Source organism: Suncus etruscus, chromosome 17 (genome assembly GCF_024139225.1).
Source record: "Suncus etruscus isolate mSunEtr1 chromosome 17, mSunEtr1.pri.cur, whole genome shotgun sequence".
NCBI lineage: Eukaryota > Metazoa > Chordata > Mammalia > Eulipotyphla > Soricidae > Suncus > Suncus etruscus.
Genome location: NC_064864.1, coordinates 56,095,637 through 56,115,642, shown reverse-complemented (window position 1 = coordinate 56,115,642; position 20,006 = coordinate 56,095,637). Strand labels below are relative to the sequence as shown.

The 20,006-nt window shown below is 40.0% G+C and overlaps 1 protein-coding gene across 6 annotated transcripts in view; it reads right to left on the bottom strand.

The window, feature by feature from the left end:
- The window catches only part of ADD3 (adducin 3), a 173,163-nt gene that overhangs the window by 8,292 nt on the left and 144,865 nt on the right, over nucleotides 1-20,006 (bottom strand). For all 6 annotated transcript variants that reach the window (XM_049790576.1, XM_049790579.1, XM_049790575.1 and 3 more), the window contains exons 4-12: nucleotides 15,694-15,845; nucleotides 10,586-10,666; nucleotides 8,500-8,649; nucleotides 7,737-7,880; nucleotides 7,534-7,632; nucleotides 5,883-6,065; nucleotides 5,005-5,262; nucleotides 2,143-2,262; nucleotides 1,224-1,310 (exon numbers count right to left, since the gene is read on the bottom strand). In XM_049790576.1, coding sequence (XP_049646533.1) covers nucleotides 1,224-1,310; nucleotides 2,143-2,262; nucleotides 5,005-5,262; nucleotides 5,883-6,065; nucleotides 7,534-7,632; nucleotides 7,737-7,880; nucleotides 8,500-8,649; nucleotides 10,586-10,666; nucleotides 15,694-15,845 — 1,274 coding nt within the window. The remainder of the gene's footprint in view (nucleotides 1-1,223; nucleotides 1,311-2,142; nucleotides 2,263-5,004; nucleotides 5,263-5,882; nucleotides 6,066-7,533; nucleotides 7,633-7,736; nucleotides 7,881-8,499; nucleotides 8,650-10,585; nucleotides 10,667-15,693; nucleotides 15,846-20,006) is intronic.

The window sequence follows — 20,006 nt, the reverse complement described above, 5'->3', positions numbered from 1 at the left end:
AGATTAAAAAGGATTGCTACAAGCTAAGAACAAAGACTAAAAAGAGAACTACTACAAAGTATACCAACATGAATTATATTTTAGAACAGCAGAGTTGAAAACAAGGCTGGCAGAATAAAAAGAACACAAATCTAAAGGTACATGAAATCACAATGCTCTTCTACTTAACAATAGCGTGGCCTCAGGGGACAGCAGACTAATGCTTCCCATGTTTACTGGGAAAATTATTTCCAAAATCTTATTATCTAGAATTCTACATCCATTATTTGTATGTACATTTGAAGGTAGGACACAGGGATTTCAGAATGTAACCTTTTCTCTGTATCCTTTGGAAGAGAACTAGGAGAGGATGTGTCCCATGATAGAGGAGGAGATGAAGTAAGAGGCAGACAGGATTTAGTCAACAGCCATAACTCTGTTGAGAAACACAGAAGCTGGAACATGAGCCAGTACAACTGGCCTGAAGAGAACCAGCTCTGATGAACTACACTTACAGAAGGCTGGAACTGAGACAGAACCTGACCTCATGGAAATAATATGGACAGACTTTATAATATTGTTGAAAAGTTTGAGGATAAACAAAGGCCCCAAACACTAATAATGAAGAAAAGGATACCTTTATTAACTAATTAACTATAGGGGAAGGAAAACTGAGTCAGGAAGAAAGTAAATGTAATCAGAGCTACTATATAGCTCACCAATAAAGGTTAAAGGATAGAAATACTAAAAGCTGCTATAACAAAAAGTTCTGTGATACAACCCTACTAAAAGACTGAAGAAGGAAGTGTGGGGAAACAGGTTAAAGCCCATCTTCCGTAAAAGGTGTCACTGCATTCATTCATTAAGTCTAAAATGGATTCTGCCTTCACAATTTTTTCATCTACGAAAATGGGTTTCATTTTATAATTGATGGCATCCTACAGTCATAATTGTCAATATTTTGCTCTTATAGTGATACATTAACAATGGTAATGATTTTATACTTGATGGCATAGTCCTGATGAAATAGAGTTGAGGTCTAAAACTGATTATTAACCAAATGGTTGAAACAACAAAAAACCAGTAATTGCGTTTGAAGGTGACATTTTAAAACTTGTGAATTATTTGCATCTTTAAATAAGGTTAAAGTAAATAACCATAGTTAAAAAAATAAGAAATTAAGATGGTAGGTCAAAAAAAAAAAAAAAAAAAAAAAAAAAGAACATATTGTTTCATTGACTTACTGAAGGAGGCTTATCCACAACAATTCCAGCCAGCAATTGAGACTGAGGTCCTGCTGTTTTCAAGTCATATCGGTTTTGTTCTCGAATCTAAATGGCAAGAACAATAATGAAAATTTCTTGGGAGGCATTAAGGCAGATATCTTTAATTTTCTCTTTCCCTACAGCTTATTACTCTTTGACCACCACAGAGTGAGAGCCATTTCAATTCCCACCTCTATTCTTTCTGAAATAGGAATACCTATTGACAAACTGTTAACAGAATTATATTTTCCAACAATACAAGTTCACTTACCAGAGACTAGCAGAGTTGGAAGTATTAAATACAAGCTCAAATTATGCTGAGTTAATTAAATTTCTTTTCTGTATTCCAACCACTAAGTTAATCATATTAAATCATTAAATTTAGACAAAAAACCTGCATAAAATATCTCCTAAATACGCACACCCCTCCCTTTATATCCATCACAGTTTTACAATAGGCAATTTCTGCAAATAGCCCAGCATTCAACAACTGATGAGTGGATAAAAAAAATTGTGGAATATACACACAATGGAATGTTACTCAGCTACAAGAAAAGATGAAATTCTGTATTTGATGCTATGTGGATGGGATTGGAGAAGTCATGCTAAGTGAAATGAGGCAGAAAGAAAATAACAAATAATAGATGATCTCACAGTGGAGTAAAAAGAAACAAAGCAAGGGACTGATTAGATAATCATCAAAAGAAACAAGCCCTGTGATCTGAGGAGGTCTGAATGCTAAGCAGGGGTGAAGTGGGGAAGCTCCTGGGGACAAAGGTAGGGGAGATCTTGGTAAAGGGGTGGTGGGCATGAGGAGAAAACAATATGGGTACTAATATTAAATATAAAAACGCAATGAATGAAAAGTTTCTCCTGGGCATAGAAGTCCATGTCTTACCTTATTTCTCTTTTCTAGTACCTCACTTGGGTTTGTGTTTAAAGGAACAAATTGATTCGGATCTTCAATTTTGATGGGCGTCCCACTGCTGATTTTAGAGGAGTCCTCTGCTTTCATCCACTAAAGAACAAAAGTGTTAAAGAATGATGAAAATTTGTATCAAGGAAATATAGTAGGTTTTCTTGATTCAAAGAGGAGGGAGCATACATTGCTTATATTTTATCTAGTTAGTTATTTAGATATAGATTTCTTTATTTTTGCTTTTGGTTTTTGAACATACTTGGCAGTGCTCAGGGCTTACTACTATCTCTCCATTCAGGGCTCACTTATGGCATGGCTTGGGGGTCCATATCAGGGTTGGGGATCAAACCTGGGTTAGCTGCATGCAAGACAAGTGCCCCACCCACTGTACCATCTAACCATCTCAACACTTTAAGCAATTTGATTTGTTAGAAAAAAGGTTCACAAACAACATTAAAATATTGTTTTATTAAAATTAATTACTCACAGCACAGCTGTGAGTAGACCGTGGGTACAGCTGGGTGTACTGTGTGTAATCCTGTCCCAACGCTCTTTTAACTAAACTTTCTTTGGAGATATTAATCCCACCAGGATGATCAGACCCATCCACACCTGAAATGGGGCGGGCTGCTATAAATAAAAAATAAAAAGTCTGGCTGGGAGAGGCGAGAGAGCAGAATAAGGAGAGGAGAGGGAGAGGGAGAGGGAGGAGAGAGAGGAGAGAGAGAGAGACAGAGAAAGAGACATTCAGTGTGGACAGGGCCATGGAATAAAAGCAAGCTGACTCCAATGAAACTTTAACTGACTGCTTGTGAATTATTTTTCCGCCATTGGCCTGCTTCTTCAGACCCAAGGGTTTAGAAACTTGGTGCCTGGGGGGCCTCACACAACACGTGAAATATATATTTTATATTTTTATTCAACACTGTGTGTAGCTCCAAAAGAAAAAGCAACAAACCCACTCCTCCCAAAACCTAAAAAGCCTCTACAACTTGCCCTGCTAATTAATCTCTTTATTCTTTGCTTTTTTTTTTTAAAGGAGAGGGGCTTGTGGCACCCAAATGGTGCTCAGAAGTCCTGGGACCCCTTCCAGAGATTCTCAGTCAATGGAATGGTCCAAGGATGTGGTTCTGCTCTAGCACCAGGCCTCACTTACCTGGATGGTGCTTAGGGGTTCTCTAGGGCCTCATTAGGGGAATCAAACTTGATAAGCTGCATGCAAGCTTACACCTTAACCTCTGCACTATTGGGCCCTCTCTTTTCGGTTTTTTTTTTTGGGGGGGCGTTTGGGCCACACCCAGTGGTGCTCAGGGGTTACTCCTGGCTCTGCACTCAGAAATCACTGGGAACCATATGGAATGCCAGGGATGAAACCTGTGTTGGCTGCATGCAAGACTAATGCCGTACTTGCTGTGCTATCACTCTGGCCCTCTTCTTGGTTCTTAAAACCATAATGCTCAAAGTATTTTAAGCATACATCTCACATTAACTCACATCCGAGAGTACCTCCTGCACTAAAGTGTTATCCACTGATAATGACCAAGAAGTCATCAAAACAGGCTGGAGAGATAGCACAGTGGTAAGGCGTTTGTCTTGAAAGCAGCCGACCCAGGACTAACGGTGGTGGTTTGAATTCCGGCATCCCATATGGTCCCCCAAGCCTGCCAGGAGCGATTTCTGAGCACAGAGCCAGGAGTAACCCCTGAGCACCACCAGGTGTGGCCCAAAAACAAAAACAAAAGGACAAAAAGAAGTCACCAACATGATTTAAGATTTAGTTTCCCAAATATTTATTTTGTTATTTATTTAGTGAAGCTCAGGGGTTACTCCTGGCTCTGTACTGAGAGGTCATTCATGGAGGTACTCAGGGGACCATCTGAGATGCTACTGACTGAAACTGGGTCAGCTATGTGAATGCCAAGCACCCTACCCACTATGTTATCACTACAGTCCCTTTATTATTTTTTTTTGTTTGTTTGATGGAAAAGACTAGGTTCAAATTTTATAAAGGGTTTAAATCTGAAGTAATCTATAATATATCAGAATAATTGTGATGAAAAAATTTTATACAGTCTTAAAGAAGGTTATATTCATCAAGATTAATGATGACTGGACATCAATCTGTCAAAATTAAATCTGGAAAACTAATGAGTTTAATTATGTTCTTCTTCTAGAGGAAAAGAAATCATCTAGACAAGGGAAAACCCACTGATTACCTTGGCATTTACACACTGAACATTACTGATTTATCTGCACAATGGTAATAAGCGCTCTAAAACCAAACCAGAGCCACAACAAAATGCTGTTAAAAGATAATATAATCCACATATCTTGGCAAAGATTAACAAAGCCCTACAAGGGTTTTGCTTATGTATGGCTATGGATAATATTTTAGCACTTTTGGCCCCATCAGATACTAGACAAATACAAAGCAGATTAATGTAGTGAAAAAGAACTGAGCTCTCCTTTAGACTACATTCAATCCCACTCAACCATTCACAAAATAGTTTAAAACTTCTGTGCCTCAGTTTTCTCATCGAGAGAGAGAGAGAGAGAGAGAGAGAGAGAGAGAGAGAGAGAGAGAGAGAGAGAGAGAGAGAGAGAGAGAGAGAGAGAGAGAGAGCGAGCAAGAGCACTGTCTCAGTATTAGGAGAATTTAATGTAATTCATGATAAGTGGCCATGACAAAGTTGTTTTCACAAATACTGGATAAGTAAATGCAATACTGTTGTCAAAATTACCGTCAACTTCCCCAGTATTTTTGACACAGTACATGCAGGTTTTTGATCCAGGAACCAGATAAAACATTTGGCAGGCAAACCAGGTAAAATAGTGACATACTGTGATTTTGGTTCTGGGACTGGTTTCTCCATTCCGAGACTCCTCAGGCACATTCACTTTCATGTATGTGTTGGGTGAGTTCAGCCATCTTGTTTTTTCACGCTGCTGCCGCTGTGCCATGTACTTGAGGGGCGAGATTGGTATCATATCGTCCTCAAAGGAAAAAGCAGTCACTGTTGCTGGGATTTCCACATCACTCTTATGCCGAGGCTTCTCTCGAATAAGCGGATGCCTATAAGCATAGCCTGTCCTATACCCCTACAAAAAGAAAAAACGTATTTTAAACAGTTATCTATAGCTATCTATACCAACATAGATATCTCTACCAACATAGGTGTATATCTATACATCTATCTACACCAATATAGAAGTTTGATTACAAATTTCTTTAAACAATGACTCCAATGACTCTTTTTTGTTGAAAAAATAAAGAGAACTGCTTCCTTCCAAGTCCCACTTAAGCTCTACTTAACTCTAGAGTTAAAATGATGCAGATTTCAAGATCTGGGTAAAACTGATTTTCGCTGATGATGCAATTTCCACTCAAACTATTGTTCCTGACAAAGTTAATTTCAAAATTGCTGACTAGAAATATTTCCCTAGTTATAAACTAGTTTTCTGCAGGACAAATTTAAGTGCTTGTTTCTGTATTGTTCCTGGATCTAAAGGCAATTTTGCCTTCTGATTTTTTGTGGAAGAGGTTAAGATTAGTTGACAGCTGCATGTTTCACTGTGTGACTCTTTAAAATGTAGGAAGATTACACTGAATGAATTTGCTCCTAGAAAAACAATTATGTTCTATAATCAAAGCAAGATGGAAGCATCTACTCTTTAATTTAAAAACATGAAATTCAGATTATATTCAATTATTCACTTACCAAATTGTCCAAAGTCCTCATCAGTCCTTCAAACTCAATCTCACCAACCTTCCATTTCTGATGGGCACCCAAATTCACGCCGCCTCCTCCAGATACTGCTACATCGTGAGTGAATACTTTAAACTTCTGAAGATCCAGTACAAGGAGATTGTCTACACCACCTGCCCCTGCTAAAGCTCGCACCTGTAATCAATGGTAAAACATGGAGTTACCAATGCTAAGGACTATCACAAGTGCTTTACTTTTCTGAGTAGAGGGTAGTTTGGGCCACACCTGGTAGCTCAGTGCTTACTTCTAGCTCTTCACTCAGAACTCACTCCTTGACGAGCCTGGGAAATGATATGGGGTGCTGGGGATCGAACCTGGGCTGACTGCAAGCAAGTCAAGTGCCCTAACAGATGCACCATTGCTTTGGCTCCCATGAGTTTTGCTTTTTGGTTTGTTTTGAAGCCACACCCGATGACACTCGGGTTACTCCTGGCTATGCACTCAGAAATTGCTTCTGGCTCAGGGGTCATATGGAATGCTGGGGATCGAACCCAGGTTTGTCCTGGGCAGCCACATGCAAGGCAAACACCCTACCACTGTGCTATAGCTCAGGTCCTGAGAGAGCTTTATTTTTAAAAGGAAAACCCTCCCTTTGAGCACAGAGCTGGGGTTATAGTATCTGCACACTGCAGGGTTTGGTCTCCAAATCAAAAACCAACAAAGGGACAATTTTAATCCACTAAGTATCCGAAAGTTGGTTATTTAGACTAACAATAAGATAAAACAACACAACACACTTGTGATAGGCTGTTTGGTAAAAGATCCCTTCCACAACTCTACTCTTGCCTGATGGAAAACACATTCAGAACTATACTTCTGAATAGATTTCAAATGACTGAATACTCTTGCCAAGTTCTAAAGTATTTTTTTTTCTTGCCATTTCCCAAGGCTACTCAGTTAATCCTTGTGTTGAAAGTTATAATTTTAAAGGACCACAGGCACATACTATGTAAAAAAATTTTCCGGCTTGGTATGTTAATTCAATTTTTCATAGCCTCATTTGAGAAGAAAGAAAAAAGGAAAGAAGTTGGCAGTTAAGTTAGAGATGTAGGAAAAGTTTTGTCTGCTTGTTTGGGGTGACACTTCCAATGAATTAAGATAACTTCTATTCACTTCAAGAGAATCTACTTAGCTTTTTAGAAGAGGGGATCTAGGTTGTCAAATACTTTATTTTTTAAAGAAAAAATAGTTAAGAAATAGCCAACTTAAAATAATGGGCTGTAGAACTGAGAGAGAAAAGTTCAAGAGTTCATAAAACTTCTGACTCTGAACTTGAAATTTTTATAAAAGTGACCATACATATATGATCTTTGATGACTGACAGTTACTTTTCTTTATTTGCAACAGAATACTAGAAAGTAAAATGGAGAAACATGCAATTAAATTATCTTAACAAGTAGACTCATGAGGAAAACGATACTTTTAAGCACACAATTATATAATTGAATTGACTTTTTTGACTAAAGTAAAACAGAACTTCTTATAAAAGACAAAACAAAGCACATCAACCAATAGGAAATTTGGAAATAAGTGCAAATAAAGTAAGTACAACTGCACAAACAAATAGGAAAGCAAGAATGGAGGCATATTAAGTTTTTCCTACCTGAATCTCACAGGCTATCTGTACATTAAAAATATAATGGAAAGCCTCCTCAATTGTTTCTCCAAGTGCTACCACGCCATGATTTCTGAGTACCAGCACCTAAAATAGAATCCCAAAGCAATCACTTGAAATAACTGGCATAGCTCACACTGAGCAGCAACAGCAACAAAAATAGCTCCTTAGTGAGGAACTCTACTACGCACCTTACAACTTGGCCCCAAAACTTTCTGTAGTTGAACTCTCTCCTCCTGTTCATCGAGTGAGCCTTGGTAGTCGTAATAGGCAACGTCTCCTAGGATTAGGGACTCCTGAGATATTGGAAGGATCCCACACTTCATCGATGATACCTATTTGATTGGGTTCATGCCAAGATAACACATTTGGTCACTAAAAACACTTTCACAAGAACCTGATTCAGTTTAGGCAATGTTTGAAATTCCTATTGTATTCATTGTTCACCATTTCTGTTCACTTCCTACTTTATTTTATTTGTTTTTGGGCCATACCCAGCAGTGCCTAGGAGTTACCCCTAGCTCTGCACTCAGAAATCACTCCTGGCAGGTTCAGGGAACCATATGGGATTCCAGGGATTGAACCTGGGTCGGTTGTGTGTAAAGCAAATGCTCCAGCCCCTCATTTCCTACTTTAGATCTTTGCTTCCTCCAGCAAAAGAAAAAGGATTTCTGAAATACAAGTCAACCAAATATTGTACCAAATATGGGTGATGGTATGCTCCTAAGAACTGATTAAATTAAAAAACTCAAATGCTATCTTTCTAGTTGTTTCCAGAATGGTAGGATTTGGCCCAAAAGACCTTGTATGGGGAATGCAGAAGATGAACACTTTAAAAACAATTTGAATGACAGGGTCTGAAAGAATGTATACAGTAAAGCATCAGATAAGGAAAACCAGGATAACAATATACTGTCCAGAGTCACTGTTGCTTTTCTCCCTTCCATGACTTACGGCAGCTGTGGCAAGGGTATGGATATGTATGACACACTTCACATCGGGACGTGTTGAGTAGATTGCTGCATGAGGACTGAATCCTGTATGGTCAATTTTCAAATTAGTACTTCCCTGATCAACTACTTCTCCAATTATGTTGACTTTCACCTGAGAAAATTAGAAGATCTTTGTTATAGATACACCAAAGTTTGACTTTAAAGCTAAATCAGAAGGTGGTGAACTTTCATTAATTAAAATTGGTTAATCAAATAACCAATCAATTAATTTGTTTTTGGGCCACACCAGGTGGCGCTCAGGGGTCACTCCTGGCTCTATGCTTAGAAATCACTCCTGGCAGGCTCGGGGAACCATATGGGACTGAACCTGTGTCAGCCCAGTTTGGCCACATGCAAGGCAAATGCCCTACTCGCTGTTCTATCACTCTGGTCCCAAGCTTGGTAGTGAACTTTTAGGGGTAAGATCTATATAAATAAATATTTGAGTCTATGCTCTAATCACTTCGTAACTATCTGAGTACAAAAGCAGTTAGAAACGATCATAAAAGAACGAATACCATTTTGTTCCCATAAAACTTAATTATAAAAAAAGGTAATGTCCAACAAAATTTAGCATTTGATAAGAAACAGAGTAAGTTACAGTCATCATTGAAGGTCACACAAGCCTGGATTTTTATAAACTAAATAGAAAATTTCAAGGGACCGGAGAGATAGCATGGAGGTAGAGCATTTGCCTTGTATGCAGAAGGTCAGTGGTTGGAATCCAGGCATCCCATATGGTCCCCCGAGCCTGCCAGGAGCGATTTTTGAGAATAGTGCCAGGAGTAACCCCTGAGTGCTGCCGGGTGTGACCCAAAAACCAAAGAAAAAAAAAGAAAATTTCTATTTGGGGCTGAAGTGGTGGCACAAGCAGTAGGGCATTTGCCTTGCACACGCTAACCTAGGATGAACCGCGGTTTGATCCCCTGGTGTCCCATATGGTCCCCCAAGCCAGGAGTGATTTCTGAGCACATAGCCAGGAGTAATCCAAGCATCACCGGGTGTAGCCCAAAAAGCAAACAAACAAACAAACAAACAATTTGTTAGGAGTGCAGCAACTAGAACCAATTGCTTTATAGGCCAATGGCAGTGGCAATCATGAAAAAGTAAAATACTAGGTTGATCAATATACATATTCCAACTGTTTAATATTTAAATAAATATATAGACTTTGAGTATGCAATAAAAACATCCCAAATTCCAGAAATTGGAGAAACAGTATAGCACGTGGCAAAAAAAAGGTAACAACAGGGGCCAGAGCAGTGGTGCAAGCAGTAAAGCGTTTGCCTCTCATGCACTAACTTAGGACAGACCGCGGTTCAATCCCCTGGTGTCCAATATGGTTCCCCTAAGCCAGGAGCGGTTTCTGAGCACACAGCCAGGAGTAACCCCTGAGTCACCGGGTGTGGCCCAAAAACCAAAAACAACAACAACAACAACAACAACAACCCCCAAATGGTAACAACAAATTAGGAAAAACAGAGTGCACAGGGTGAGTAGAAAAAAATTTTTTTGAGTGGGGGGCACATCAAGTATTGGTCAGGGGTTACTTCTGCTCTGTACTCTGGATTCACTCCTGGTGGGCTTCAGGGACCATATGAGATGTTGGAAATTGAATCTGGGTTGGCTGTATGCAAGGAAATGCCCTACCACTGTACTATAGCTCCAGTCCCAGTGGAAAAAGTTTGTTTGTTTGTTAGTTTGTTTTGGACCACACTTGGCAGTGCTTAGAGGTTACTCCTGGCTTTGAACTCAGGAATCATTCCTGCAGGCCTCAGGGGACCACATGGAATGCCATGGATTAACTCTGGATTGGCCCTGCATAAAACAAGTGCCCTGCCCACTGTACTATCTTTGAGCCCTACCCTGTTTTCCTTGAACCCTAAAGCTTTTCTTTTTATAAGTCAACAAAATCTACTCTTTTTATTAGTAAATGTTTTTCTATTCCTAAGTTATCTTATTTTCTTCTGTATTGATTACAATTTTAAAAAACTTAAAAAAGTACGAGGAAGTGCAGAAAAAAAAATCCAAAGGAATAAAAACAGTACCAAATTGGAGGCTGTGGCTTCAGAAAAGGATAGGCCTCTGGGAATTATTATAATGTGATCTTGCTCCTTACTTATTCTTACCTGGAAGAAAAAAAAAGAGAGAGAGAGAGAGAATTACTGAGGTGCTCATCTTTCTCAATGTAGATATGACTGGGAAAATACAGTCAATAAATGTCTCCATCCTGAGGAAAAACACACATCAAATGAAACAAATTTCTTCCATCAACCCTCAAGAATTTGCTAAAAACCAATGGCAAATATTATTCTCAATAAACTAAAAGCCTTTCCTCTAAAATTTGGTACAAGACAAGGCTGCCCCCCTCTCACCACTCCTATTCAACATAGTACTGGAAGTTTTTGCCATCGTAATTGAGAAGAAAAAAGATATCAAGGGCATCCAGATAGGAAAGGAAGAGGTCAAATTCTTCATTGTTTGCAGATGACATGCTACTATATTTAAAAAACCCTAAATCAGGGGCTGCAAATGGCCCTCCGTACAACGTTTTGTGGCCCTGCCCTAGAGAAATCTTTTTTGTTTTGTTTTGTTTTGTTTTAGTTGTTTGGGTCACACCCCCCAATGTTCAAGGCTTACTACTGACTTTGTACTCAAGGATCACCCCAACTTTGCCTCCTGCAGCCCCCAGGTAAATTGAGTTTGAGACCCCTGCCCTAAATACTCTACCAAAAATATTCATATAGCAAAGTAGCAGGCTACAAAATTAACACACAAAAACCCATGGCCTTCTTGTACACAAATAATGATAGAGAAGAGATGGACATTAAAAACCATCCCCTTCGGGCCCGGAGAGATAGCACAGCGGCGTTTGCCTTGCAAGCAGCCGATCCAGGACCAAAGGTGGTTGGTTCGAATCCCGGTGTCCCACATGGTCCCCCGTGCCTGCCAGGAGCTATTTCTGAGCAGACAGCCAGGAGTACCCTCTGAGCACTACTGGGTGTGGCCCAAAAACCAAAAACCAAAAACAAAAAAACTAAAAAAAAACATCCCATTCACATTAGTGCCACACAAACTCAAATACTTTGAAGTCAACTTAACTAAAGACATGAAAGACAAATACAAAGAAAACTACAAAATCCTGCTTCAAGAAATAAAAGATGGGGGCCAGAGAGATAGCATGGAGGTAAGGTGTTTGCCTTTCATGCAGGAGGTCATCGGTTCGAATCTCGGCGTCCCATATGGTCCCCCGTGCCTGCCAGGAGCAATTTCTGAGCCTGGAGCCAGGAATAACCCCTGAGCATTGCCGGGTGTGACCCAAAAACCACACACACACAAAAAAAGATGACACAAGAAAATGAAGACATATAACTTGTTCATAGATTAATAGGATTCACATCATTAAAATAGCAATATTCCCCAAAGCCTTGCACAGATTTTATGCAATTTCTCTAAGAATCCCCATGACATTCTTCAAAGAAGTGGATCAAATATTTCTGAAATTCATTAGGAACAATGAATACCTGTGAATAGCTAGAGCAACCCTTAGGAAAAAGAAGATGGGAAGTATCACTTTCCCCAACTTTAAATTGTATTACAAAGCAATACTCATTAAAACAGCATGGTACTGGAATAAAGACAGACCCTCAGATAAGTGGAATAGATAAGTGTTCAGAGAATGTTCCCCAGACACACAATCAATCTTTGATAAAGGGTCAAGAAATGCAAAATGGGGCCCGGAGAGATAGCACAGCGGCGTTTGCCTTGCAAGCAGCCGATCCAGGACCAAAGGTGGTTGGTTCGAATCCCGGTGTCCCATATGGTCCCCTGTGCCTGCCAGGAGCTATTTCTGAGCAGATAGCCAAAAGTAATCCCTGAGCAAAGCCGAGTGTGGCCCAAAAAAACCAAAAAAAAAAAAAAAAAAAGAAATGCAAAATGGAGCAAGGAACGCCTCTTCAACAAGTGGTATTGGCACCACTATTCAGTCACAGGCTAAAAAAAGCAAACTCAGACCTCCATCTAACACCATGCACGAAGGTCAAATACAAATGGATTAAAGACCTTGATATCAGACCTGAAACCATAGGTATATAGAAGAACATGCAGTAAAACACTCTATAACAGTGAGACTAAAGGTATCTTCAAGGAGAAAACAGCACTCACCAAACAAGTGGAAGCAGAGATAAACAGATGGAACTATATTAAGCTGAGAAGCTTCTGCACCTCAAAGGAAATAGTGACTAGGATATAAAGGCCACCCACAGAATGGAAGAAACTATTTACCCAATACTCATCAGACAGGGGCTAATATCGAAGATACAAGGTACTGACAGAACTTAACAAGAAAAAAAATATCTAACCCCATCAAAAATTGGGGATAAGAAATTAACAGATACTTTCTCAAAGAAGAAATACAAATGGCCAAAAGGCACTTGAAAAAAATGGTACACATCACTAATCACCAGGGAGATGTAAATCAAAAGAACGAGGTATCATTCTCATGCCACACAGACTAGCACACATCACAATAAACAAAAACAATCAGGGCTGGTGGGGATGTGGAGAGAAAGGAACTCTATTTATTTTGGGTTTTTTTGGGGGGGGGCACACCCGGTGATGCTCAGGGGTTACTCCTGGCTATGTGCTCAGAAATCGTTCCTGGCTTGGGGGACCATATGGGATGCCAGGGGATTAAACCACGGTCCGTCCTAGGCTAGCGCCAGCAAGCATGGAGCCTTACTGCTCCATGCCACCACTTGGGCCCCACGAACTCTCTTTCACTGCTAGTAGGAATGATGTCTAGTCCAGCCTTTATGGAAAACAGTATGGAGATTCCTCAAAAAAATGGAAATTGAGCTCCCCATATGATCTAGCTATTCCACACCTAGGGATATACCGTAGGAACACAAAAACACAATACAAATATGCCTATGCGCACCTATATACATAGCAGTGCTATTTACAATTGCCAGAATCTGGAAACAACCCAGATGCCCTTCAACAGATGAATGACTAAAGAAACTTTGATACATATACAGAATGGAATATTATAAAGCTGTCAGGAAAAATGAAGTTATGAAATTTTCCTATACATGGATAGACATGGAAATCATTATGCTGAGTGAAATAAGTCAGAGGGAGAGAGATAAACAAAGAATAGTCTCACTCATCTATGGGATTTAACAAAAATAAAAGACATTATTGTAATAATACCCAGAGACAATAAAGATGAGGGCTGGAAGGACTGGCTCATGATATGAATCTTACAATAATGAGTAGGGAGTGCAGTTAGAGTGCAGTTAGTAACTATCATGACAATCATGACAACGGTATGAGTGAGGAAAGTACAATGCCTATCTTGAATACAGGCAGGAGTCGAGGGAGGAAGGAGATGAGGGCATTGGTGGTGGGAATGTTGCATTGGTGAAGGGGGTTGTCCTTTTTATGACTAAAACCTAACTACAAACACGTTTGTAATCATGGTGCTTAAATAAAGAAATTAATTTTTAAAAATGCAGATATTGGGGCCGGAGCGATAGCACAGTGGTAGGGCATTTGCCTTGCATGCAGCCAATCCAGGATGGACCTTGAACCTTGGTTAGATTCCTGGCATCCTATATGGTCCCTCCTGAGCTGGAGCAATTTCTGAGCTCATAGCCAGGAGTAACCCCTGAGCATCACAGGGTGTGGCCCAAAAAAGCAATAGCACAACAGTAGGGTGTTTGCCTTGCACTATGTGGTGGACCCAGGACAGACTTGGGTTCAATCTCTAAGGTCCCATATGGTGCAGGAGTAGTTTCTGAGCGCATAGCCAGGATTAATTCCTGAATATCAGGGGGTGTGGCCCAAATAAACAAGCAAACAAACAAACAATATGCAGATCTTTGCAACTGTAGAACAATGTATGAGTCAATCTGTTTGGTTATGGAGATAGCACTTAAGAGTTGTAAAAAAAGGGGCTGGAGAGATAGTATGGAGGTAAGACGTTTGCTTGCATGCAGAAGGTCGGTGGTTTGAATCCTGGTGTCCCATATGGTCCCCTGAGCTTGCCATGGGTGATTTCTGAGCGTAGAGCCAGGAGTAACCCCTGAGTGATGCCGGGTGTGACCCAAAAACCAAAAAAAATGAGTTGAGTGCTAATAGGGATTTGAAGGCATAAAGTGACAGGAGTTTGTTTATGTGCCAGGAGCATGATCTGAGAAATAGATCATTAAAAAAAAAAAAAGAATTTGCTATAAAGTCTGACATAAATTTTTTATTTATTGGATTTATCTAAAGTTTTGTTTGGGCTTTCTATGATGTTGTATATTGTATGGGGTTGATAATGATCAACTACTTATTTTTTGGGGCAGGAGGGTTTGGGCAACACCTGGTGATGCTCAGGGACTGCTTCTGGAGGTGCCCAGGGGACAACCATATACAATACCAGGAATTGACCCGAGGTCATTCTTTTATTTTTTTGGAGGGGGGGTCAAGGGTGTGTGTGAGGACATAACTTCTTGTGATGCTCAGGACACAACATATGGTGCCAGGGTTGAACCTGGGTAGGCTGAGTGCAAGGCAAATGCTTTACCTACTTTTAAGACCTATTTATGCCCCCTACCCTCAATTACATTGAGAATGATGTGCCAATCTTATTTTTTAACCAAAAGAGGCAATAATTTTGTCTTACAACATAAACATTGAAGGGGAATGGCCAGAGGAAAGACAGAGTTTCTTTTCCAGAGGGAATTAAATGGGAAGTGAAAGGGCTAAAACCAGGAAAAACTGACAAGAATGAAGAATGTAAAGATTCCACATCACATTTTAACACTTTTTTTTTGCCCTTAAGCATTTTCCAGCAACCAACTGTCAGAAGACCAAAAACCAAGCTGACTATGAATGGGAACAACATATTTAACCCTCATCATTCCCTCCATTTATTACTATATTTTCCTTTTAATTTAGACCCTTTGTAGAACTTATGAGGAAGAAAATCTTTGGCATAATATTTTCTTCATGTCAGTTTTATGAGGGGCAAATAGTTTTTAAAAACATTTTGAAAGAAGGAAAATAAGAGGGTCCTGAGAATTCAACTTTATGGAAAAGTTGAGCAGAGTATCATTGTCTCTGACCTAGAACTTTATACAAAGGAAAACAAAGTCAAAGGACTCACTGAGATATATGTATTTGCCAGGTGTGCCCATCCAAACAGGTCTGCAAGTCTGTAGAGGCTGGCAAGCTTACAGCGAGTGAGCTTTTCTCCCTTCACATAGGAGGATGTATCTGCCCCAGGAAGGTCATTGATAGGTGTGACCATGCCAACACCTGAAAGAAAAAAATCGTGGGGAAAGTCAAGCCAAGTGATCCCTTACCTCAATTTAGCTCCCAGGAAATGGCAGGGTGTGAGGCAAGGTCCCCAGCCTTATAAACAGTGATGGGAAAGCACCAGTCCACACAATGTTTCATTAATTTATCTTCCTTCCCAGCAGAACACCAAGAGTGAAAATATGTATCATTCCTATTCTTTTGCTCATGTGGAAAAAACTTCTTTCTGGCCTAGTACTTGTTAGGAAGTCATAAAACCTAAACCTCACATGAATGGGGAAAAAAGTCACATGATTGCATTATTAATACTGGCATTAAGGTTTTGTGATGAAAATAGTCTCAAAAGAAAGCTACTGTTATTTCTTTTGATGTTTATTCACACCAAAATAATGTCAAATAGAAAATAATTTGACCATATTACATTTGACTTTTGCTTTCTCTTACATAACAAAAACTAGGTATGGGGGCTGGAGCAATAACACAGCAGGTCAGGAATTTATCTTGCACACTATTGACCTGCGTTCAATCCTCTGCATTACATATAATCCTTGAGCCTGGCAAGAGTAATTTGAGTGCAGAGCCAGGAGTAACCCCTAAGCACCGGGTAATCTCTAAAGAAACTGATTTTTTAAAAATAATATTTTATTAGGTCCGGAGAGATAGCACAGCAGTGTTTGCCTTGCAAGCAGCCGATCCAGGACCAAAGGTGGTTGGTTCAAATCCCGGTGTCCCATATGGTCCCCCGTGCCTGCCAGGAGCTATTTCTGAGCAGACAGCCAGGAGTAACCTCTGAGCACTGCCGGGTGTGGCCCGAAAACCAAAAAAAAAAAAAAAAAAAAAAAAAAGATTGTGGTTGGGTTTCAGTCATGTAAAGAACAGGCCCCCTTCAACAGTGCAACATTCCCATCACCAATTCCCAAATCTCCCTCCTCTCCACCCCACCCCCGGCTGTACTCTTGACAGGCTTTATATTTCCCTCATACATTCTCATTGTTAGGATAGTTCTCAATGTAGTTATTTCTCTACCTAAACTCATCACTCTTTGTGGTGAGCTTCATGTCATGAGCTGGAACTTCCAGCCCTTTGTCTCTGAAAATTATTGTAAGAAAGTCTTTCATTTTTCTTAAAACCCATAGATGAGTGAGATCATTCTGCATCTTTCTCTTTCTCTCTGACTTATTTCACTCAGCATAATAGATTCCAACACCCATTCTTGATTAAAAAAAAAAAACTCTCAGCAAGATGGGAATGAAAGGAACCTTTTTCAATATAGTTAAGGCCATCTACCATAAAGACCTGATTGTTAAATTCAACTAAGATCACTAGTCTCCATTCTCCTAGACGTCACATTTTCTTTCCCTTTCCTTCCTTCTTCTTTTTCTCTTTCTTTCTCTTTCTCTCTTCTTTCTTTCTTTCTTTCTTTCTTTCTTTCTTTCTTTCTTTCTTTCTTTCTTTCTTTCTTTCTTTCTTTCTTTCTTTCTTTCTTTCTTTCCTTCCTTCCTTCCTTCCTTCCTTCCTTCCTTCCTTCCTTCCTTCCTTCCTTCCTTTCTTTCTTTCTTTCTCTTCCTTCCTTTCTTCCTTCCCTCCCTCCCCCCTCTCTCTTTTTCTTTCTCTCTCTTTCTCTTTTCTTTCTTTCTCCTTCCTTCCTTCCTTCCTTCCTTCCTTCCTTCCTTCCTTCCTTCCTTCCTTCCTCCCTCCCTCCCTCCTTTCTTTCTCTCTCTCTTTCTCTCTCTCTTTCTCTCTCTCTTTCTTTCTTTCTTTCTTTCTTTCTTTCTTTCTTTCTTTCTTTCTTTCTTTCTTTCTTTCTTTCTTTCTTTCTTTCTTTCTTTCTTTCTTTCTTTCTTTCTTTCTTTCTCTCTCTTTCTCTCTTTCTTTCTCTTCTCTTCTCCTCTCCTCTCCTCTCCTCTCCTCTCCTCTCCTCTCCTCTCCTCTCCTCTCCTCTCCTCTCCTCTCCTCTCCTCTCCTCTCCTCTCCTCTCTTCTCTTCTCTTCTCTTCTCTTCTCTTCTCTTCTCTTCTCTTCTCTTCTCTTCTCTTCTTTTCTTTTCTTTTCTTTTCTTTCTGTAGCAGTAGTGCTCAGGACCTGAGGCATTCCTGGCAATACTTGGCCAATCAGTTCAGATGGTTTAATGCTCAGGCCCAGTACTGAATATTTGATTTGAACACTTTATCACTCAAGCCTTGTGATTTACAAAGGCAAATACCCCTGCTGGCCATCTTCCTAGTTGCCTCCTTGCATTATTACCATTAATGCTATCTCTTTCCTACAATTCTTTTATAGATCTGGGTGATACTATTCTTGATCCCATTTTACTTACTTCTTTTCAACTCCTTCAATAGTTCTTTTCCTCTGCCTTTGCCCTAACCTTGGCTTTTCCCCAAAGTTCAGTCTCACTTACTATGTTGCTTTTTCTTTTTATGTTCCCTTGTGAGAACACTAGATATTCTCAAGCCCACCATTATTATTATTTCTGTGCTGATGACATTTTCATCTCCATTCAAATTCTCTGCCCATTCTTTAGTCTGATGTTTTTGATGCCTGCAGCACAATAGTATATTAAAAGGGTCAAGGGACCAGGAATATAATTCAGAGATGTGTGTGAAGCTCTAGGTTTGATCCTTAGCACAAAAAAACAAAATAAATAGGGTCAGAGTGGCAGTACAGAGGGCAGAGTGGTGTTCTGTATTGCTTGCAGCTGGCCTGGGTTTAATCCCTGGCACCACATATAGTCCTCTGAGCCCACCAGGAGTGACCGGAGTGTAGAGTCAAGAGTAGGCCCCAAACACTGCTGGGTGTGTCCCCCTCAAAAGGGGAACAAATAATTATGTCTAGGAAATACTTTATATCCTTTAATATTTCTCTAAGGGGTCAGGTTTTAGCAGCACCCAGTGGTACCATATGTACCACCATATGTGGTACTGGAGATCAAACTTGGGCTAGATGTGTGTGAGGTAAATGCCTTATCCCTGTATTCTCTATGGCCCTTACCCTATTATTGATCTTCCCTTTTCTCCTTATACTTTAAGCTAAGTAGTCCTTTTACCTCCACCTTTCCTGGGTCAATAAATGTAGTTCTTGTCTCACAGGTAACCACTATAATAAGTACCATGTCTATAGCCACTCTTTGTAAATCCATTCTATAAATCAGATTCATTTTCCTACTCAAAGTTTCATAGGCCCAAACTAAAAGACTTACGAGGGCCAGCAAATTAGTGCAAATGCAGAAAAATTAATGTAAGCACTGAAGCTGGCACCGCCAGTGGCCTAGTAGACCTTGCAGTGCTGATTTGAAACGGCCAGTTACCACTTACCAATCATCTGCCAGCATGTGAAAATCAGATATGTTTGAATGTTTAAGTAGAAGCTCCAAACTAGCATTCTGTGACATTTAATTTTACAATGTCTAAACTAAAAGAAACTCTTGGAACATATAAACCAATCAAAATAACCATATTTTTTCTTCTTGGTTTTTGGGTCACCATATTCAGGGATCATGCCTGAGGCACACTTGTGCTGGGAGCTGAGCGGGTTAAAGCCCAGCTGCAGATGTCAAGTCTTAACCTTATACTACCTTTCTGTGGCCCCAAACAGCATAATTTCTGACAAAATTTCAGTTAGCTAATAACCTACATTTCCTTTTTTCCCTCCAACTATCTTCCAACTACAAAAACCTACTTTATTCTTTATTTTCAGTCTTTCTGGGCCAGATTCGACACTATTCAGGGGTTACTTCTTGGCTCTGCACGCAGGAATCACTCCTGGCAGGATTGAGGGACCATATGCGATGGCAGGGATTGAACCCAGGATGTGTGTGCAAGGCAAGTGCCCTAACCGCTGTACTATTGCTCTATAATCTCTACTTATTACATAAATTGTACACATCCCAGAAGGCTCATTTCTATTCTCAGTATGTGGGTTCCCTGATGACATCCTTTGTACAATCCCACCAACAGTTCTGGAACTCCCCTTTCTCTTCAGGGTATTCAGGACACACTCAGGTAGGCTCCTCTTAGCACTTTACCTTCAACTTTGGTAAATTTTTTATTAGGCTCCTTTCTTCTTTGTCACTATCCTCCAGTGGGACTTTTTTTTTTGCCACGCCTGGCAGCACTCAGGGGTTACTCTTTGCTCTGTACTCAGATATCACTCCTAGAAGGCTCAG